We start from the raw sequence: 22,669 nt of genomic DNA on the forward strand, positions 1-22,669 counted from the left end.
AGGTAGAAACAGTCCCCCTTTTAGGCAACTGGACGGAATCTCCCCATCAGATGACATCAGCTTGAACAAGCCCAAAAGAAAACCCGAAATACATGGGGAGGGAGAATGTTAGTGCTTGTGCTGGTCCCAGCACCCTCTGGGCCCTGCCCTCATGGTCTGCCCGGGCTGCCCCAGGACTCATTCTACACAATGGTCAGGTTCCCACTTTGTCCTCTGAAAGGCCATTAAAACCTCCCACCTCAATTCATGACCACCATCAGGAAAAATCCTGTCTTCCAAATAAACTGCATTTACTAACGCTTCATCTTCCTGGTCCCTACCACATACGTACTCATTTCCCAGTCCAGGCGTCTGCCCCTCTGGACGTGGGCCCCGTTGCCACACCAAGGGACTTCCCAATGCTGTGTGACGCAGAAGAAAGGCCACCGTGCTGGGTCAAGTCTGGCCAGGCTGCTCGCCAGCAGAGTGAGTATGGCCCGTGGGCTGCGGATCGCTGAGCCCTGGTCTTAAACATTTTCTGTGAATACGGCCTTAACAGGAAAGGAAATGAAGAACTCTGCCATTTGTCCAAATTATCTCAAAACAGAATAACCTATCTTTACCTGAAATAGTCACGTAATGGACACCTAGGTCAGGGATGGCTTGGCTGGAGGTTGGAAGGGCCCAGGGGGCCGGAATGAAAAGGAGAAAACCTGAGCGTGGGCTCTGCCCCCTCTCACCTCAAGTCTGGATCTTTAAGGCTCTTTCCAACTCTGCAATTCTGTCATCCTGAAACCTGTGGCGCAGTCTGTATTCGATTTCCATGAAGAAAAACAGATTCTAAAACTCTAAAAGATGGCAATTTTAAAAATCTGAATAAAAAAATAATATACGCTCACTGTGGAAACTTAAATAGAACAAAAAACATGAAGAAAAAAGTTAAAATTCCCCTTGAGTCCCACTACCCAGAGATGACCCCACAGGGCCAGCATCTGTGTAGACGCACACGTTACATGTGCTACGCGCATCCACACTGAGATCCACAGCAGGCGACAGCTCTGAACTCACATGTTCATTTGCAAAAGAAATCCTGGCCTCAGCCACGGCCGTCCGCTTCTCTAAAAGACACCAGCTGCAGTTAGGTGCTGGGCCTATGGAACGCAGGGGCCACGTGCGCAATCCACGCGTGCTGCAGCTGGAGCTCCCTGGGCGACCTGCCATCTCATCCCAAGTGCAACGGGGAGAGGAAGAGCCCACCAGACACAAAGACCCTGCCCTCCGGCTGGGCAGCTGACAGACATTCACGTGACACAGCGGGGGAGGTGAGGAGGGGAAATCACACAACTAAAGGGTGTATCTCTCATCCGCGAGGAGAATAGGGGTTGATATTGCCAGAATGTTTTAATGATTTTAAGTAACAAACGCAGCCTCGGGGGAAGGGAGCCCACCGCAGGCAGGAAGGGCAGTTAGGGTCAGTGTGTGGTGAGCAGAGGCTGCTGACCCCTCGGCTGCCTGCTTAAAGGCTCGGGAAGCTGGAGAGGTGTTTTCAGGAACGTGCGTGCCCGGCACTGGGGACGGTGGCCTTTCCTGCAGACAGGCGTTCGTGACTCAAGCCCCAGTGCCCGAGGACCCTGCACATGGCACGGACGGCCAGCTCCTCATCAGCGCGTCCAGTGTAGAAGGTTCCAACGGAGGCAGCCGCTCTCCACACCCTTTGCCGCAGGGTCACATCAATGGAAACGCCTGTGACTGGGAAACGGGAAAGTTGGCTCAAAGCCACCGGAAAAGGAATGGGTTTTACCAAAACCAAAGGAAGCAGCTACGATTCAGTTCTCTGCACATTCATGTATTTTATGGGAACACAAAATGAGATTTTCACAAACAAATCCACATAAAACACGAATAGAAACTCTTCAATCTATGAAAGAGACTCAGCCAGGAGCAAGCCGTCCAGCCTCTTCCTCCCAATCTGGAGTGTGTTAGGGCCTGAAGGGCCATCTGGGGCACAGGGCAGGGGCCTGGGAGGGCACTGGGAGGGGCAGGGCCTCCGGAAGGCATCACCAGGACCAAACTCCCAGAGGCGCAGACAATGTTTCCAGATGTTGTCTGGAAACGTCTGCCAGACAACAGATGCTAAGGAGGAAACGGCATATCTGTCCTGTGTCCAGATGAACTTACTGTCCCACTTCGGGCCTGAGGGTCCTGACACTGCCGTGAGCCCAGACCCCAGCAGCCTTCTGAGAAGGACAAAGAAGGAGCAAAGGCTTGGAGCACAGGGAAGGCAACACACAGCTCCTTTCCTCTGCCCCTGCAGAGTAACTGACAGCAAACCCCATCATTTGGCTCGAAGATGACAAAAACCCTGAATTCTAAGCAGACTCTAGACAAGACACAGATATGACAAAGAAATATAAGGACAGTCAACCAGACAGACACTTGCAACCAACAAAAACCCAGTGAGCTGTTTACACTCTGTAAATTACTCAGGAAAAGAAAAGTCGAAAAGCAAGCAGGGCCTCCACGAACTCCCCCTCCCCACCCTCCCCTCGCTCGGACCCACCCTGGCTGCAGTCCCACCTGGGCCCAGGCTTGCCCAGGCTCCTGGGCTTGGGAAGCTGTCCTGTTCACCTGGGGGCCTCTGACTCCCCGAGCCCATCGTGCGCTCTGAACTGAGAGGACAATTGCATGTCTCCGCCGGCTCAGAAGTCTGCCCAGGAACTGACCCTGAGTCCCACTTCATCACCTCTACCGTCATCACCTCCATTACTGTCATGACTTCCATGACCTCCATTACCACCATGACCTCCATGACCTCCATCACCTCCATCACCGCCATGACCTCCATGACCTCCACGACCGCCATCACCTCCATCACACCGTCATCAAGGGCACCCTCACAGCACAGGGCAGGGGAGCCGTCCTGAGACCCTGGAATCCACCGGGAGGTGCTATGAACTTAGCAGAAGCAGCTCTCCTCCTCCTGGTCACACAGATACATCCTGGCCGTGCTGAACTAGCAGAGACACACGGCATCATCCAAAGGTGGCCTCTAGCCACAGTGAAGCCACAGCTCAGGTCATCAGGTAACTCCTGGCAAGGCTGCTCTGTGGAAAAGGGCTGACCCCTCCCAGGACTCCTCGGCCCACAGGAGTTGAGAAGCCCAGGGAGGGTCGCCCAAACCCTTCTGTCCCCTCCAGGAGGTGAGGAAGCCGGGGGAGGGGAGTCCTGGAGATGCGGCAGGGGGCGCATGAGGGTGCAAAGTCATTCGTGTGCAAAGACCATTCTCACCCTGCATCCTGACACCACACAGCTGCCCCAGGAAGGCGGAGACTCCTTCTCAGGCCAAGAGGAAAGCTAGCCACATTGACGGCTGCTCACCAGGTAGTCCTGGATGTCAAAACAGGCCAAGAAAGTCCCTTGCTCCTGGACTGACGGGTCCACGGCCGGAGAGGCAGACGCCCGTCCTTGCTGGGGGATCTACATCATCAACGCTCACCTGCAAAGCCCACCCAGGTGGTCTGGACCTACCTGCACAGCTTCGACAGGCTTATCAGTAAGTTATAGACTTAATCAGGAAATCTGGACAGGATTTTGCCTCTTTATTCCAACAGTGCGACCAGGGGAATCTACAGCTGAGTGGGTTTTGAGGGCAGAGGTCCCCAGTCCCAGGAGTGACACCAGAGGCCCAGTAACAGCCTTGGAGGGGCTGCGTCCCTCGTCACCCCACGTGGCCGCAGCAGCCTCCCCGCCCACCTCCTGCCCACGGTCCCTGTCAGGTGCACGAGACACAACACTCTCTCTGGACACACACACCCATGCGGTGCCTGTCCACCCCGACGGAACAGCAACTGCTTGGAGGAGAAGCTGCGTCGAATGATGGGACAGGAGTGGGACTCAGAGCCTGAACGACCCAGATTTCCAAGGTCACGGCCGCCCAAGCCCAACTCAGCAGTCAGCCCAGGCCCGAGACTCTCGGAAACGGGGTCTGTGGGCAGCACAGGACTGGGGCCCAGAGCACGAAGTGGGTCAGAGTGACATACGTGAAGGTCCTCAGTCACCATCACAGCCCCCGAGGTAACGTTACAGCAACCTGGGGAATCTATTCAGGGTTCTCATTCCAGCTGATAAGAACATGCTGGGCACCATGACTCGAAGCCCCATATCCACCAAAGAGACGGCGGCACCCTCCCAGGTCAGAGCTGCCAATCCTTCCCGGCAAGGAGCAAGCTGAAGGAATATGCAATCCCTGTGTGATTTCAGGGAGAAATCGGCCTTTGTTAACCTTTATTCGGAAGTCTTCAAATACGACAGTATTCAAACTGAAAACAACATGCAGCCGTTATCAATAAATCAGGAGCCACTGGTTTGAACCCATCATCAGGGAAGTTACAACAACCCCTCACACCACTTTTCTTTTTTTTTTTTTAAGTTTTTCTTTTTTTTTTTTTTTTGATGTGGACAATTTTTAAAGTCTTTATTGAATTTGTTACAATATTGCTTGCGTTTTATGTTTTGGTTGTTTGGCCGGGAGGCATGTGGGATTTTAGCTCCCCAACCAAGGATTGAACCCACACCCCCTGCACTGGAAGGGGAAGTCCCAACCACTGGACCCCCCCCCCAACCCCCCCCCAGGGAAGTCCCCGCACCACTTCACTGAAAATGTAAAATTCACGCCTTCGTGCTCACACTCAGGGACTCTGCCCTGAATCATCCGAAGGTCCTGACACAGACGCCTCGGGGCACTTGCTCCCCTGCGAGATCCATACGTCGGATGGACCACTGGCCGCATCAGCGCCCAGGCCGGGGAGCCACCAACGACTGGGAGACACGAAATGCATCCCGGCCTTGATGAGACGGGTCTGACCCTCCCACCTACAGCTGCAGAGACCGGTGCCAAGCCCAGCCAGCGAGTTCCACAGCTGGTTCCATCTGCAAAGGTCACCGCAAATTAGCCACAGAAGCGGGGAGGACGGCTCACAGCCAGCATTCCCTAAAGTGACAGCAAAGAGGGGAGACCCCTGCTTTTGCCAACATGGGGCATTTCATGCAGGAGCACAACAGGCCCACAGAGCAGCTTACGGGACCCCAGGGCGTCCCTGACTCACAGGACAGCTCAGTAACTGCCATGAGTGACCCCCCAGTGACCAAGCACACCTCATCCTTGGTGCAGTGAAGGCAGTGAATAAAAAGACGCCAAACCAAACAGTTAAGATAAAGCCTTGCAGTTTGGTGGGGGGAAGGGGGTGTATGCTGCATCATTTACACAATTTACACACAGTGGCCCGTGCACTGTTACATGTGCACCGTTACACAGAAGCCACAGCAAAGCTCAACGGTATCATTCAGGATTGAATCACAGACCAGACACTCTGCTTGAAATAAACTGTAAGTAACAAAAGATGTGTCCTCAAAGCAAAGACACAACTTCAAAAGTCTACAATCATTTAAAACAGTCAGTGGGGTGCGGAGCCGCTGTCCCGCTGGAGAGGACACCAGGGGACACCCAGGCCCCGCCCAGGCCGCCTCCAGCCGGAACCGGTAACTGAATTTCCAATGAAATGCTAACTCCTTGCTAAATTATGCCATTTAAAGAGAATGATAGTCCCCACAGCCTGGAATATAAATCTGGTAACATGCCGTGCGGATCAGAAAAGGCAACAGTCAGATTTCCATGCAGTGAACTTTCAAACGCTCCCCTAACCCGGCTGCCCCCCGGACGCCGCCCCGAGGGCACGTCAGCCCCGAGGCCGCACTGCCTGGTCGTCCCTGAGATGAGCTCAGAGTCCCCCACCCCGGCATCGCCCCCCACCACGAAGGCACTGCAGGTGACGGAGAAGGGAAGCACCCCTCCCCCACGGTACGCCTGCCGCCGCAGAAAACAGACACCCGGGCAGGCGACAGTTTTGTAACCACTTACCTCTGGGACTCTGGGCCCTCCTCCTACCAAGAGCTGGATTTCACTCCATCCCGGGGTGGTGGGGGGCAGGACTCCGTGTCCGTCAGGACCCCGAGAACAGCCTGCGGACGAGGAGGCCTGGCGGGCAAGTGACCTACGTCATCGGCCGGGCGGGAAACCCGCGCTCTCGGGGTTCAGCGGGGTCCTCAGCACGCCTTCCTGAAGCCCCCGGCGGTCACCACACCGAGGCCCCCAGAGCCTGTGTCGTCCGCACATCCCGTCACTGCGGCGGCTCCGAGGCCGTCCTGGCGTCGCCCCAGACGCTCGGAAAGCGCATCACGTGGGCACAGATCTCCCGAGAGGTAAAGAGCGCGCGAGACTTCAGCCCCTGACCGCGGTGTCTGGAGCTCCACCGCCAACGCTGCCGCCCCCAGCCGGCTCCGCAGCCCCTGGCGGCCCTTGGAACGGGGCCGAGGTGTGTCGGCGTGTGACACACGCAGCAGGCTCCGCACCGAGCCTGACAAAGAAGGCAGAGCACCCGTTAACGTTCTGTACTGAGCGATGCTCACGTGCTCACATTTTGGATGGAGTGGGTTAAATAAGACACATCGTTAAACCAATTTCACCTGTTGCTTTTTAACTTTTGTCATGTGGCCACTAGAAAATTTTAAATTTCACAGTTGGCCCACATTCTACTCCTACAGACAGCGCTGCCTGGAGTATAAAATTCAGAATCCGACCTATCAGAAGACTTCATTTGAACACATGGTTAATCCGTTAGCTTTTTGTAAATGTTTCTGAGACATGTAAGTGCAGATGTCCACGGGAAAAATTCTGTATTCCGTCCATTTCCATGACCACAAATTGCGGAGCCCTGAGGAAATCTGGGCCCGATTTTAACGCTCAGTCCAGGGTGGGAAGCCTCAGATGGACGGCAGAGGCTGCTGCGTAAGAAAACTGGACGGGGAGACACTGCCGGAGACCCGGGGTCACGGACCACATTTCCATAACGTTCGTTTCACCGTGTGACTGGAGAACCCTTCAAACGTAGAAAGAACCCACGGCCCGTCTCCCCAGACTCAGGGCGGTCACCCGTGTCGCACGGGCCTCTGTGGTGAGCGGTTACCTCTGGCTCCAGCCCTGAGTGACAGCACGCCTCCCTCCCCTCTCTCCACGCCGCCCAGCTCTCCCTCCACATAGTCTCCTTACGTTCCGCCAGGAAATTCTCCCGCCAGCCAGCCAGCCTCTCTGACAATGTAGCAAGCGACAGCAGGGCGTATCCTGGTTTCTCCCCCAGCCGGGCAGCCTGGTGAGGAGGAAACGATGGGACCTCGGAGGTGACGGGAGAAGGATTTTACCCCCAGCTCACACCTTGCCGTCCCGCCCAAGCAGAGCCCAGAGTGCGCCTGGGTACAGGCCCTGCTGCACCCCCAGCTGTGCCGGCTCCTCCACTCCTCTGGGCCTGCAAAGCGGGGGCAGTCACAGTGGCCAGGTCGCTGAGCTGTCACAAGGACTGAGTGAATTAATGAGCTGAATTTATTGCTTCTGTACGAAACTTTTTCCTAGAGGAGTTATTTTTAAGAGAACGAATGAGCAGAACAGTGTCAGGCTCCTAAATAACATGGCTGCAAAAGACCCTCTGTCTCCAGGCCCCCTGTCCAGCTGGTCGCTGACCCTCCTTCCAAGACCACGTCCGCTCCAAGCACCTCGGGACCCCAGGCCTCCACGTCCGTGTTCCCTCTCTACCCAGCCGGCTCCCAGGTGGCAGGGCTCCCCAGGCCTCTGCACTTGTCTGCGAGCTGGGAAGGGCTTCCAGGAGACATCTCCCCGATCCCTCCAAACTTTCCCGGCCTCTGTGGTTCGGGCCAGTACTGCCCAAGGCCGGCGTCCACGCCGCCTGAGGACTCTGACAAGCCAACGCCCGGCTGCACCGGGACCGGGCACGTCAGGACCTCTGGGATGGGCCACGCTGCAGCATTTGGGGGATTTCAACGTGCAGCCCAAGTCCAGGAGCACCGGGCTAACGACGGACCACGGCTGCAATGCTTTCAAGGACGATTTCTTCCATAGGTAAAGGCATCCTCTATAGATTGCAAAGAAAGCTCACTGCCTTTTTTTTACCCTAAATTAATCCAATTAGAGGATAAAATACACACATCACAAAACGTCTCCACTGAAGCTGAGCTTGTTCAGCCGGCACTTCACTCGCTCTCTTGGCCGCATCCCCATAATGCCCGCAGCCTAAGCTCCAGGGGGTCAGAGACTGGACGTCAGCCTCTGCGAGGTCACAGAGCCGCGTGGACGCCCGGAGGGGACGCGCAGCCCTCCTCCCCCGGAACACAGGCGGGGGGCACAGAGCAGGCACTCGGGACAGCAACCCGCACTCCTGTCTTTGCCTGTCCCTGAGGGAGGGAGCCCCACACCCGTGGTCAGTGAGGCGCTGCAGCAACCCCTGAGCTGAGGGGGTTACAAGTGCAGATGACTGTCAACGTGAATGCAAACAGCAGCATGATTAATTAACGACCGGGGCTCTCCGCCAGACGCTTGACTCTGATTAAACCGAGTCCAGGAGCCAAGGCCCAGTGGGACGGACGGTGCTTCCAACGTCCGACGGAGATGTCTGAACGGTCAGGTGGGCCACGGCCAGGGCAGCGCTCAGCCAGGCCGCTGGGCCCGCTGCCCACCCACCCCCACCCCCCCAGAGCCCAGAGCACCCGCGGATGAATAAACAGAGAAGGGAGAGAGGAAGGAAGGGACTCGGAGCTGAAGCTGGACAGTGCAGACGGGACCTCAGACCACAGCTCACCTGGGCTCAGCCTGTTCCACGAAGAACAAAAACAGGACTGCTTTTTTTTGGTAGAGTCACCAATCAGAACCGTTCCAGAACCTGTCAATTCACCTAAAATAAATGTTTAAACCACCGTGGTCTCTGACACTGCAAATATCTGAGACTTAAGAGGACACCAGCTGTAACCAGCGCGGCAGCTTCACTTTCGGATACACCCCCATTGCGTCCTGTCTCCTAAGTCCTGGATGTGTGTGTCAGCCTGAGAAATTATCCCGTTCCCGTTTTTAAATGCTGTGGTTTCTGCCTGACTAATGCCATCTTTAATTATACATCATCGAGCATCTTACTGTGATCTAATGGGGTCCATCACTCATCAAAACGGCCCCATCGGCAACCACGGTCCCCAGAGCCAGTTACGCAGACCTCGCTCCATTTCTCACAAGTGTCCACCTGCACCTGCAGACACCGGCACACACACCTCCAGCCCCAGCATCTCACCCATTTGTCCAGAAGACACGACCGCACGATGCCAGCTTTCTGCCGGCCCCACGTAGCACAGTGACAGCTAGTGACACTCGGGCCTCCACCCGGGTGGCCACACATCCAGGTCCTTCACGCCACGCGCTCTGCCTGGGCAGCACCCAGAAGGCCAGCGTTGCCCGAGTCCTGCAGCAGCTGGCGGTAGAGCCAGAGGGACCCGCGGGGATAGACAGACTGCAGGCACGGACAGGCCTTTCCTGTTGCCACAGGACACAACAGGCCAGCTGGACGGGCCTTCTCAGCACATGACACATTTCAAGCAAACTAAGGTCGGCAGAGGTCAGCTAGTCCCCAAACTTTCATTCAAAGGGATGAACTGCCAACCAAATTAATGACTGTAAATGTGTAACTTATAAAATGATATCTGTATATGTATGTTTTCTATATATTAGTATATGTGTGTGTATATATATATAGGTACACAAATCCATTTACATATATTGAAATGTATTCACTACTGAGTGCGAATGAATAGGTCAGGCTCTAATTCTGGACAATTTACCTTAACAGCTGATGATTACCCTCTCATACTTATAAGAGAAACTCAAGTTACTAAACCAAGTGCCCTAAGACCTAGAATCAGAAAGATATAACTAGAAAGGCCACTCAGTGGACAATGAAGAATAAATCACTTTTGAAAGAACTGGGAATCGTGACAGTGTGAGACCTCGTACGTACGCCCTCTTGAATAATTGACGTGACATCTTTCTCTGGCCCCTTTATGGGTCTATGTTTAGAATTCCATTTAGGGCAGCAAGATTTTCACTCAACGTGAATCAGATGTGTTGACCAAGCAGCAGATGGGAAATAACAAATACACACAGAGCGTTTCTCTGCCGTGCGAGCATCAGAGCTCATCCCGGGCTGCCCGTGGCGCGTGGACCCAATCCTGCCTGCAGCGTGCCGTCCGTGCACCTGCTCCCCGAGGGCCCCAGCAGCGGCTCTCTGGACTCACGTCCTGCTAACAAGCCTCCCAGTGGCACTGACAGCTGTGATTCCAAGAAGCAGGCATTTCGGCCATTTCTTTCTCCTTCTAAGGAGGTACAGCCAACACCTCTCTCTTTTGGACAAAAAGAAGACCCACTCTCTGACTCACTCCAGGGTCACCAAGAGGGGAAAAAGGAATAGAAACCAGAAAAAGGGGAGAGCCCAGCCCTCCCGCCCACAGCCAGCGACTCCCCTGGGTGGGTGAGGCCTCCTCCGGTCCCGTCCCCGGCTGGGGACACGGGAGCAGAGTGAGCTGAAGGGGGGCGGTTCGTTACTTTACCCCAAACACCCCAGAGTGTGTGGCTGCAGTGGGTGAGGCAGAATGAGACAAGAGGGACATCCCAAGCTTGGGGAGAAGGGATCGCAAACAAATATCCAGATGCAGACTCTGCGGGTCCCCCAGCCCTTGCCCCCAGGTCCCTCCCCAGGCTCCCAGCCCGACTTTGTTGGGGGTCATCCATTCCGATACTTATTACGATGAAAACTCAAGGCTCAAGAGTAACACCAGCCCCGCCAGCCCTGCCAGCAGAGGTTCCGAGGTGCTCATGCACAGCCAGGGTTCTCCCGGCTCCTTCTAGGTAGGAACCCATCAGGCCACAGCCTCGAGGTGCCCAGGCGCCTACACGCTGCTTGGTCAGCACCTTGCAGATGAGGACTCTGCAGCACAGAGGTCACACTGCGCCCAGCACGGGCCCAGGCGCACCTCGAGGATGTGTGGAGGGGGCATCAGCCTGGCCCCAGGCAGCCCACGTGCACCGATAACCATCACCTGCCCCGGCTGCCAAGGTCCTGCTCCTGCGCAGGGCGAGACCCAAGGAAGGGCATGGGCCTGACCCTGATGAACTTGCAACGTGCATGGGTGAAAAGACCCAAGACCCCGAAGGCAATCAGGGAATAGGTTCTGGAGCACAGACATTCAATGAGAATGTAGGAAACTGGCTCCGGGAGTGCACAGGGCCCATGAGTGCTGGGAGGTAAATGGGGGACAGACAGTAAGGACAGGGCAGCCGGGCGGGGGTGTAAGAAGCAGGACAGACCACGTGTCGATGCTCCTCTGCAACATCCCAGGGACACAGGAAGGAGGCGTGGACAGACCTGCGCTCGACGCTGGACAAAGTGGTGGTCTGACGTAAGCCAAGGGCAAACGCCCAGCGGGAATGAAGAGCAGGACAGTTCCTGGCCGTGCAGCTGGGGCCCAGGTGGGGCAGGACAGGGACCTAGAACCTGCCCAAAGGGAAGAGTGGAGGGCACCTGTGACCCAAACGGCATCTTAGGGTGGTCACCCGGCTGGGGGCACAGCAGACTGGGGACAGCGGCACCCGGTGGGGAGTTTGGCCAGCAGGGACCCGGCCGATGTTGCAGGGGCAGAAAGGAAGATGTTAACTGTCCCTCCCGGGAGTCATGATGAAACTTGGTGACGCAGACACAGCTGAAGGGGGAAAATCAAAGACGACCCCAAGCCCCAGAAGATGTCAATACCAGGGCAGGCCCTTCCACTCAGCTCATCAGACAGCCCTGCCGTGAGCACGGGACCAGCCCAGAGGCCCAGGCTCACCTGTCTCCCCGTCCCACCTGTCTCACCCTCAGCCCTCAGTGGCGGGAGAGCCTGCCTGACCATGTCCTTTGCCCCAAACCCGTCTCTTAGTTCAGAACCTTGTGTCACTTTTCTGCTGTGTCCACATCCTGGCCTGGCACCTGACAGGCTCCTGGACACGAACATGACTCCAGGCCATGTGGGCCCCTGGCTGCAGGTGGACGCATGTCACTTTTAAAACTTCTTGCCCATTTATATTTTCAGCCTCAAACAAATCCCAAGTTTTCACACTTGCTATTTGAGTTGAAAAACCAAACGCTGGCTTCCAAGCATAAAGTGCTGCCCTGCTTCTCACACTCACCTCATCCAACTTCTCCATCCTACAAATCCTCAGCACGAATGCAGCCCAGGCCCCAGCATCTCAGGCACAGAGCAAGCGAGGGGTTGAAAAGGTAAAAGTCAAGCTGCTCAGGGAAAATGAACTCTGGTCATTCTAGGACTCCAGGCAGTTTTTATCCAAACTAGTCATCCAGGTCTCATCCTCACAACATTTACTTTAAATCTGACTTACTTTTTATTTAAATCTGTTCCAAATCAAACCTCACGTAACTGCCATAATTTTTTTAGTGGACCACTTGGCATACATAGAAGAGATCATTAAAGGACACAAATGTTAACATAAAGCCCATCGCCAGGTGCCATCAGGGACGTCTGTGGCCACCGTGGCAACCCCGCTGGGAGCACCAGCGCCCTGTGTGGCCCTCCCCTTCTCTGTCACCAGGCCAGGTCACACTCCACCAGCGAGATGCCACCGCTGTGCTCACTGGTGGTCTGTTTCCAGGTGGTGTTAACAGGGCACAGGCCACGTGCCCCTCCGGTCCTGACACCTCATGCTGCACAAACACACTGGCTTTCGTTACCTTCAGACGGGCTTGGGGAGGGAAACAGGTGCAATTTTTAGGTCATGTAGAATTGGGAGGATGATTATAAAGAGTTAAGGAATCCAACGGTTTATCCATCAACAGTAAATATTTATGTCTTGGGCTTCCCTGGTGGCGCAGTGGTTGGGAGTCTGCCTGCCAATGCAGGGGACACGGGTTCGAGCCCTGGCCTGGGAGGATCCCACATGCCGCGGAGCGACAAAGCCCGTGAGCCACAATTACTGAGCCTGCGCGTCTGGAACCTGTGCTCGGCAACAAGAGAGGCCGTGACAGTGAGAGGCCTGCGCACCGCAATGAAGAGTGGCCCCCGCTTGCCACAGCTTGGGGGGGGCCCTCGCACGGAGATGAAGACCCAACACAGCCATAAATAATAAATAAATAAATTTAAAAAAAAAAAAATATTTATGTCTTATGTAGAAATCTCTGGAACACGTGTAGGGACAAGGTGGTGGTACTTCAGCTTTGTGTGTAGGAGAAATGAACGCACGGCAGCTGTTGTTGCCGGGACGTCTCCGCTGTTTCAGATGCGCTTCGTGCTGCATTTGCTGGTGAGGTGGCAGGCAAACTGTGCCACTTCCTAGGCCAAAATAATTCTTACCCCAAGTACCTGGGTGCTGGTTGTAGTGCCTGGTACGTAGTAGGTCCTCAGATATGCATTCAGTGAAGTAGAGAGGCATGCATCACCGGCCCATCTGCACGGCTGTGTGACGGCCCCCTGTGCCCCAAGTGCTCCCGCCCGGCTCGGCACCGCCCAAAACCCACCCTCCCGTCCCTAGCCCCTCGGCTCCACAACAACTCACACCTGCTTCTGGTGCCGGCGGGTTTCTAGATGTCACTTGCTGCTTCTGTCGACCCGAATTCCTGCAGCGAATTCTAATTCACTGAAACTCACAGAAATTCACGGGAGCAGCGGACACACATCCCAGAAGTAGAAGAGCCAAGATCCTAGTGTCTTCCGTTTCCAGATGAGCACCGTGGACTCATTCCCACCGCAAACACTCGGCAGGCGAGAGGGCCGGTGTCACTCGTCATCCGCACGGCAGCGCGGCCAGAGTCCAGCTCAAAGGTGCAGCCTGTGAACAGTGTCCGCATCGAGCTGCTGCTTCACACGCTCTCATTCCAACGTTGCTCAGAGGGAGAAGGGAGACATGTCACAGTTCTTAAACCGTTCCCCACAGCTGACACCTCTGACACCCTCGTCTTTCAAGGTGAATCAGAATTCCAACAGGACAGACATCACACGTGCATCAAATTCTTCAAATCCGAAGATCGACCGAGGAAGGCAAATCTGACAAAAAGTGACCTTTGTCCCTTCAAGCGCCATAAAGATCATTTCTCCCTAACTGAATCCTTGATGTTTTATTTCAAAAACGTACCTTGAAAAACAGCACGTTAACTGCGAAAATAAAGATTAAATACAGATTGAACTGAAATGCACCCTTGAAACAACTGTATAATTGAGACGCAATCTCGTCCTGCTCTGGCGAGCCTCACACGCTGGATGAAGGAACAACGGTGTGAGTCCGTCCTGCAGACAAGGGAGGTGTAGGTGGGCCACCCATCCTGCAGACGGGGTAGCTATGCTTCCCTCTCAGCAGAGCCCTGACCAGTGTGTCACGCTGAGCAGGATTACGTTCCCGGCTGCCTTCCTTGAAACAGATGACCTTTTGGACTTTTTTTCACTTTAATGACACTTATAAGGATCAAGCACGCTACCTCGATAACAAAGATAAAACCTGGAAGCAATTTAAAGGTGAAACAGGTTCAAGCCCTTGGCTAGACGCTCATCAAGACTCAACAATCCAGTCATGGGAACTCAGCAGACTTTGAACCTAGAGGCACAACACGCATCACACACACACACACACACACACACACACACACACACACACACACACACACACACACACACACACACACACACCCGTAATTTAGGACACCGTATACTGACCCCACTAGCAGTGAGGTGGGCCTGTGGAGCGCACCTCAGTGGTGATTCGAGGTTTCGAGATGCATGTTAGTCGTGGCGCCGAGCCAACGGCCCACAGGGTGCGCTAAGCCTGCACCTGCATTGCCTCTGTCACCCAGTAAAGCAGACAGGTGCCCTCACTCACTGATAAGAAGGCCCAGAAAAGCTAAACCATCTGCCAAGCGACTAACACACACCCCACCCCGTGCCAGTCCTGGCTGCCCACCAAGTCCCCCACCCTCCATCCTCACAGGACCCTGAGGAGCCCAGGGATCCCTCCGTCACCTAGTTCGGGATGGGGGTGGGAAGGGGCCGCAGCCTCAGGGGGAGGTGGTCCTGGGTCCCAAACCCCCCCGAGATGGGCTGGTCTGGGCTCCGGCCAGGGGGAAGCGAGTGAGGATGGCCGAGTCAGGTCTGCTCCCCAACTTGGAGAGTGACCACTTGGCCTCTCGGAATGTCACTAGGACGAGATGCCCAAGGCCCCTGCATCTAACCTTGAGACACCTGGGTGGGGCTGGGGTGACACCGGGATGGTGGCAGAGCAGAAAGACGGATGAGGACGCATCCCTGAGGACAGAACGGAGCCCCGGACAAACCTCAGGCACCCCGGGCTCCAGACCTATGGCTGCCAGTGACCTGCCCCCAAAGCCACCGCACTCCCCGGGGACCCCCTCCACCGCACTCCACACCAGCCCGCCACAGCAGCCGAGCCAAAAGCAGCTGCAGCCGCGTGCAGAGTGGACCTCAGGGCCCAGCCCACTTGGTTTGGGACCAGGGTCTCTAATTAAGCAGGTTCGTGGTAGGGAGAGGCGTCTAACCAGGAAGCCAGTTAGCCGGTACGTCCAGAGTTCACCTTTCAAGGTCACCCCAACTCCAGTGCCCCTGAGCGATGGGGTCTCGGAGCTCAGCTTCCCATGTGCTAACCAGCTGCCTCTCTGAGCTGCGGTCGGGAAGCGAGGAGACACACACCACCCGGCCCGCCCTGCACACAGCAGACGCTCCATCAACGGTCACGCATCCCACCGCCCTTCTGAAAACACGTCCCGAAATACTTGCCGTGACTCATGTGTCACAAAGGCCGGCGTCTGCCCCGGCATCACAGTGACCACAGTCACCACTGTCTGCCGTCCCGGGAGCTGCCTGGCTTTCGTGAGGCCTCCAGGCCTCTTCTCTGGAGTCCCCGTTACACCCCAGACCAAGCCACAGCCGCCCGCCCCCACGACGCAGTCATGTCCTAACCCTAACCCTGCACTGGACAGTCAGAGCGTCCACCCCACGGAGGGCTGCCGCCTGGCCAGCCACTGCCCAGGCCGTCACTCCTGCCCAGGGAGTCTGGATTCCCAAGCATGTTGATGCCAGTGTGCTTACATACTTACATATAAACATAAACTAATTAAATAGTATGCAAACCAAAGAAATCTAAGTGCACAAGAAGTCACTCCTTGGAAAACCAAGGTGACTGCTTAGGAAAGACTCACCAAAGAGAGACAGCTTTAAAACTGTCACATCGGCAGGAACAAAACCAGAACACATTGAGGGGGGATTATGTAAAATCTGGAAGGTGCTCCACTCAGAATTTTTGGAAGGTCTCTTAGTTCCCAGTCCACTTGAAAGAAACAAATAGGAAATCATAGGTTGTGACTGAAAGACAGGTTGGAACGCGAAGAACAGTCCAGATCCTGCATCCAAAAAATGGCGAATTATTATATGTGTGTGTTTATAAGATAAAATATCTAATAGACACCATTTGTGTGATTCATTTCACTCTCTCATTACTGGGTCCCAGTCACACTGGCCAAGAGATACACAGGTTTCCAACTTAAACATCTCCAAGTACCTGCAGGCAAATTAATCAGGTTCTAACATGGTTTCCCATCAGCAAGAGCCTTACCCAAGCCTTCTAGAGTTCTTTGATTGTGATAACGTCCTCCCTTTAACATTCACAGAATTCTGGCCGACACCTGCCCCGTGCCCACAGGAACCTCCTGAGAGCACAACGGCTTCGGCCCCTAACACCAGCTCCAACAGGGGACACACCTGCCTGGCTCACCCAGGATGGTGCCCGGCCCAGTGCAGGTACGTAGCAAAAGCTGTGTATGCCAAATATAAGGCAAGGGATTCCCACCAAAATAATCACCAAAAAATTGGAACTGTCTGATATATTAGACCCTGATTCAGACACATTAAAAAGTACTCTCTGGGCTTCCCTGGTGGCGCAGTGGTTGAGAGTCTGCCTGCCAATGCAGGGGACACGGGTTCGAGCCCTGGTCTGGGAGGATCCCACATGCCGCGGAGTGACTAGGCCCGTGAGCCACAGTTGCTGAGCCTGCGCGTCTGGAGCCTGTGCTCCGCAACAAGAGAGGCCGCGATAGTGAGAGGCCTGCGCACCGCGATGAAGAGTGGCCCCCACTTGCCGCAACTGGAGAAAGCCCTCGCACAGAAACGAAGACCCAACACAGCCATAAATAAAAAAATAAAAAAATAAAAAGTACTCTCTGAATTACTCAACTGAGAACCTCAAAACCCTCTTGGAAAGACAAGTTGCACTGAAAACCTCCATCAATGTAGTTAGGGTGTTTAAGGGGTCACCTTGCAAAACTGTAAAACAGAACAAAAAACAGATTAGGCCAAGAAACTCAGCAATTGCGATGGCAGCGCATTCAAAGGGCTAAGGCGGCTCTGAGCGCCAGCACAGGATGGCAAGCATTTGCTAGCCTTGGGCATCATAACACGGTGTAAAAGTTCCAGGGCGGCACAATTAACTGATTCCTGATGCCTCGTCTCAGAGGCACAGGTGAAAGCAGAGCTCCGCCCACCAGGCTGGAGGGTCCAGGCAATGCCGGTGAAAGATGTGAGTGAACGGTGTGGAAAGTGCTTCAGGAACCAAACGGAGTGAGTACATTCCCAGCAGCCACCTGTCACTAAATTAACAAACATTTAAGCGGATATCTGCTAATCTACCCACCTAAAACGTCCACACATCCCAAAGGAAGGTTGGAGCAGCATCTCACTGGGAAACGGGACTGTCTTATATTTACAGTCACCTACTACTAAGGCATATATGGTACCCGTTGATAACGAGTGCCCATCTATTAAACAGCACGCGGCAACACCCGGGCCCAGGACTTAATCCAGTGGACAGTCAAGTACCAGAGACTATTTGGAAGTGATGGTCAGCTGAAGGCTTTGCCCGCCACGCTCACAGAGCTGCTTACGGTGCAGCCCCCTATGCGGGACGTCTGGTTGCCCGAGAAGACTCCCAGTGACTATTGAAAATCAGGAGATTAAAGGCTAGATGATACTACAGTCCACAGGGCCACTACTTTTTCTTTCTTCTCTGAAAATGATCAAATGTAATATCAGATTTAATTCAGACTCTTCCTAGGACCCAAGCTTAGTTCCCCTGGCGAGTGGGACCTGGAAGAAAGGACCGAGGGTCACACTGAGATAACACAGGAAAAAGAAAAAAAGGAAACGTGTTCCAGAGTCCGCTAGGCTCAGACAGCTCTGGACATAGTCTGTTAGCTGTATGTATGTGTCCAGAGAGAAAGTCAACCAATCATCCCAAAATCCAGGCGACAAAAATTAATGCCCTGGTACTAAGTGTTATGAATAAAAGTTGTAAGTTCAGCCCCTTCACAAATGTCTTTAAATGCCACAAATGCCACGGAGCCCAGGAGCTGCCTCAAGGCCGGTTGTTACCCCACACCCTCCTGATCAAACACGATTCACAAAACGTCCCCACTGGAAGCATCATTCCAAAAATCATTTAGTTCTCTGAGCAAGAGGAAGTAACCTGGTTACTTCGCAAATAAAGACCTTTAATTATAATACTTTAGATAATAACAGCAAGGCAGGAAAGAAAACTTTGAAAACCTGTAATAAGAACACTTGTAACTGGATTTAATCACAATTAAAACCAAATAAATTAACATCAACTCCTCTTTAGCAGTGATCCCATTTATAAATATTCCTTGACTATTCTTGACTTGAGAATGGGCATTCTCCCTGATTCTCCATTTCCCTGATCTATAGGAAAAGCCCAGTTTGGCAAAGTCTGACTTTTAACTCCAAAGCTTAACACTCAAGGGCTTAAGTTCCTAACCTCAGAGACACTGCAGTGCTGAGCAATTCGGATGGAGAACTTGCCCCTCACCTCAGCACTTCACATTTGGGAAGGATTAGTTAAATGGTTTATACACCACCAGATCTTTAAAAGGTCAAAAGTAGAGGGATACGGTTGTGCTTTCTAAAATGAATGATATTTGCAATAAATCAACAATCTTTTCAAGCATCTCTACATTTAAAGAAAATACAAAACATGAGTAGTTCCTTGTTTCTCACTTAAACCAGCATCCCATGGGCTATCCTTCCCCCAGCAACAGTGCCCAAGGTGGCCGAGGGTGTGAAATGACACACTCTAAGTAGCTCTTGAAACCAAATCACCGGAACCCTCAAGATAAGGTCTTTGAAACAGAAGCAGTCCATGCTGTACAATGTAGCTGCACACACACACACACACACCCCTCAAATAGCAACCCAGTGGGAACACAATGGGCCTGAGAACCCAGGGGAGGACCAGGGCTGCCTGACAGGCCAAGTCCAGAAGGGCTGCGCCAAACATTCCTGGGCTCCAGGTTAACTTCTCCCCTCCTGCTAAAGGAGTTTGTACTTTGCATTCTTGCAACCCAGGCACTCACTTGCCTCTGCCAGGTCCTCCCTGGCCAGACACCAGGCAGGAGGCCCACCATCTTCCCAGCAGCCAGAACCTGGGAGAACACTAGGTGCTAACTTCAGTCCAGGCGGGCGAGGGTGTGGAGAGGGCTGGTCTGGGGGTCCAGGAGAAGAAGGCTGTGTCTGGGGAGATGGAGGGCCCAGCAAAGTTAAAAGGTGGGGAAAGAGGCCCAGCCCTGCGAGGGACTGAAGGGGAGCAGGGGGGCAGGGAGCCCTGCCCGCCTCAGGGAAGGCCGGGGGCTGCCACACACGCACAGGCCACCACAGAGCAAGTGCAGGTGGAAAGGGATTCCAGGGGAGAGGATGGGCGGAAGGCAGGTGCCAAAGAGAAGTTCAAAGGGGAGGGGGCGGGAGGGGAGCACGTGATGTCCAAGAGTTGCCAAGTGGGACTTGGAGGGTTACACTCACGGAGTCCCTGGGGGGAAGCAAGTCGAGAAAGAAGGCCATCGCGGAGCACCTCTGGTCCCCTGCCCTTCCTCGCTGCCCTCCCCGCCACCAGCACACTCACACCTCTGCGAAGCGCATACCCACCTTTGCTGGGGGCGCGCTCCTGCTGGTTGCCAGCTCGCGCAGGCTGGCGTTGGCGCTGGTCGCCGCGGGGAGGAGAACCGGGGAGCCAGGGGCGCTGCCCCCAGCACCCGCGAGCGCCGAGGCCGCCCCCGAACCGGGGCCGGGGCCCGGACCAGGACGCGCGGGCGGGCTGCTGCCAGGGCTGGCGCCGGCGCGGGGCCGCTGGCGGATGCCGTCCAGCAGGCGCACCAGGAGGATGTTGGCGGGCAGCTCGTCCACGCCGCAGCCCACGAGGATGCGGCACTCCGGGCAGCGCAGCTCGTGGCGCGAGCACACGATGCTCTCCAGGCAGCGGCGGCAGAAGGTGTGCTGGCAGGGCAGCACCTTGGCCGTCGTGTCCAGGCGTTCCAGGCACACGGAGCACTCCAGCAGGTCCAGGAGCGACGACTCGTCCATGTCCCCGCCCAGCCTGTCGCCGTCGCCCTCGCTCTGCGCAGCGGCGGCCGCCCTGGACGCGCACAGCCTGGGCGCTCCGAGCAGCATGGGGGCGGCGCCGGCGGCGGCGCGCACCTCTAGGTCCCGGGGCCGCTGCGGAGGCCGCCGCGGGCAGTGGGCGCCAGGGTCGCGTCCGAACAGCCGCTGGGGAACCGGGCTGCGCCGCGACTTCCTTCCCTGCGGCTGGCAGCGCCAAGTGGTGCCAACCGGCCTGCGTGGCAGGGATCGAAGCTCCGAGCCCCGCGAGCCCCCTCCGGGCCGCCGAGCTCACCCAGTTCTTCGGCGCGAGGCGCCCCAGAATACGGGCTACACCTGTCCCTCCGCGAGTCCGCCCCGCACGGAGTCCAGCGGCGCTGCCGGGCGGGCACAACACCCGGCGGCTCCGCGCTCGCAGCGGCCAGTCCGATGCCGTGGAGGCGGGGGCGCAGCGTGCGCGCTCCCCCGCACCGCCTCTGTGCGCCCTTGGCCTGCCCGCGAGTGGCTGCCCAGCTGGCGCGGCGGGACCCCTCCTTGTCCTCGGCCGCGAGCACGTGCGCGAGGAGCGCGCGGAGGTCACGGTCACTACTGCGGGGCACGGGGAAGGGGCAGCTGCGCCCTGGACCTGCCTCCGCCTGGGCGCACGCAGCCACCAGTCCTGCCCTTAGGGCGCCTCCAGGGCCCCCAGGAACTCCGGGGCGCTCTCCCGCGCAGGCTCGGGCCTGTTCCCTCTGGCGCCCGAGCTTCCCTTCGCTCTCCGTGAGCCTCGGAGCGGGATGTTTCCGCCTGACGCCGCCGCGAAGGAAAGTTTGGGCGGCGCTATGCGGACCGCCTCCCTGGGCAGCGCCGGCCAGCAGCTTGGGGACGCAGCCAACACCCGGGCATCCTCCTCGACGACGGCCCGGTCCCCTACCCGGCGGCGCGCGGAAGTGACAGCTCCGGAGCCGGGGTGGGCGCGGGGCGCCGAGCGAAGCGGAGGGGAGGGCGCCGGGGTCCTCCCGGCGACGCGCGTCCAAGACTGCGCCGCTGCCCGCCGGACCCCAGCCTCGCGCACGGCGCCCTTGGGGACGCGCTCGACCCCCTTCTCGGGAGGCGCAGGCGAGGGGAGACGCGGTCTCCTTCCCGGCGCCCGCCTTCGGGCGCGTCAGAGCGACGCAAGAGCGCACGGAGGCCCGGGGGCCGCGGGGCCGCGGCCGGTGGCACAGATTCCCTGCCGAGCGCTGCCCCCTCGTGGCCGCTCTGGGCCCAGTCCGGGGTCGGCGCAGCCTGGTTCAGGGCAGGACGCTGGACCGTGCACATCTCCGAGCGTGGGCTACAGCAGAAGGGCGCGAGGCTCCTATTCCCGGTCGGTCAGGCTGTCTTGCGGTTTGTGAAGCTAAGTGTAGCTTTTTTGACTTTCCAGGGAGAAAGTAATACTTGTTGAGGCTTCCATACCACGAACGTGCATCTTTTTATTTAATCCTCTAAACAGCCCTGTCGGGTAATTATTTTAACCTCATTTTGCATGTGAGGAAGGTGGGGCTTATAGTTATGAAATCATTGTGGCTGCATTTTGTTCATGTTTGTGTCTCCAGAACCGAATGCGTGGAAAAGATCACAGGCCACTAAGATACCAGCTCCCTACAAGCCACATATTTTTACACTGTAATATCCCCAGTGCCTAGGGCAATGCCTGTCACATAGTAGGTGTTCAATAAATATTTGCAGAACTAACGAAAAAACAGCCTCCAAATCCTCGCCTAGTGGTGATTTGAATGCACATCTTAGTGTCTCTGTTCCGGGTATACTGAGTCACACCCTTGGTCCATGAAGTGAGGCTGCCATTTCATTGAAACTTTGCTCCTGACCTCTGACGGCCGCAGGAGACTTGCCCCACCTGCCTTCCGGGTTCTCCTAGTGTGGATTGTGCACGATTATTCACATCAGCACTGCCAGTGAGAGATGGAGGCGTCTCTCCCGTGCTGCCCGGGGACCCAGACCTCGGGCCAGGCCTCCCCGGAGGGGCCACACATGGCCCTCCTTCCACCCTTTGACCCGCACTCAGAATAACAAAGGACCCAGAATGCTTGATCCAAAAGCAGGTGGCATGGACACAGGACTCGGGGAAGCTGGGAGAGGTAGCAGAGAGCAGGGGCTGTCTAGGGTGACGTGCCCTGGGTGCTTTGGGTTTCAAGCAGCAGAAACCAGCTCTTGCAAGGTTTTAAAAGGAACCAAAGAGATCATGGGAATCAGGACCCCAGGCTAAGAGCTGGGCCAGGTCACTGCAGATGGGCCCCGGGGTGGGTGGTCTCCTTCCCTCTCTTGTACCAGCTGCCTCTAC

The 22,669-nt window shown here is 55.9% G+C and overlaps 1 protein-coding gene and 1 pseudogene across 2 annotated transcripts in view; one reads left to right on the forward strand and one right to left on the reverse strand.

Annotated features, from left to right (window-relative positions):
• The window catches only part of SH3RF3 (SH3 domain containing ring finger 3), a 215,760-nt gene extending 195,019 nt beyond the window's left edge, over positions 1–20,741 (reverse strand). For both annotated transcript variants that reach the window (XM_057558593.1, XM_057558592.1), the window contains exon 1: positions 19,900–20,741. In XM_057558593.1, the coding sequence (XP_057414576.1) occupies positions 19,900–20,421 (522 nt within the window). In that variant the 5' untranslated portion in view covers positions 20,422–20,741. The remainder of the gene's footprint in view (positions 1–19,899) is intronic.
• LOC130709428 (collagen alpha-1(I) chain-like) lies at positions 20,420–21,722 on the forward strand (annotated as a pseudogene).
• The last annotated feature ends 947 nt before the right edge of the window (positions 21,723–22,669 follow it).

This window comes from Balaenoptera acutorostrata, chromosome 12 (assembly GCF_949987535.1).
Source record: "Balaenoptera acutorostrata chromosome 12, mBalAcu1.1, whole genome shotgun sequence".
NCBI lineage: Eukaryota > Metazoa > Chordata > Mammalia > Artiodactyla > Balaenopteridae > Balaenoptera > Balaenoptera acutorostrata.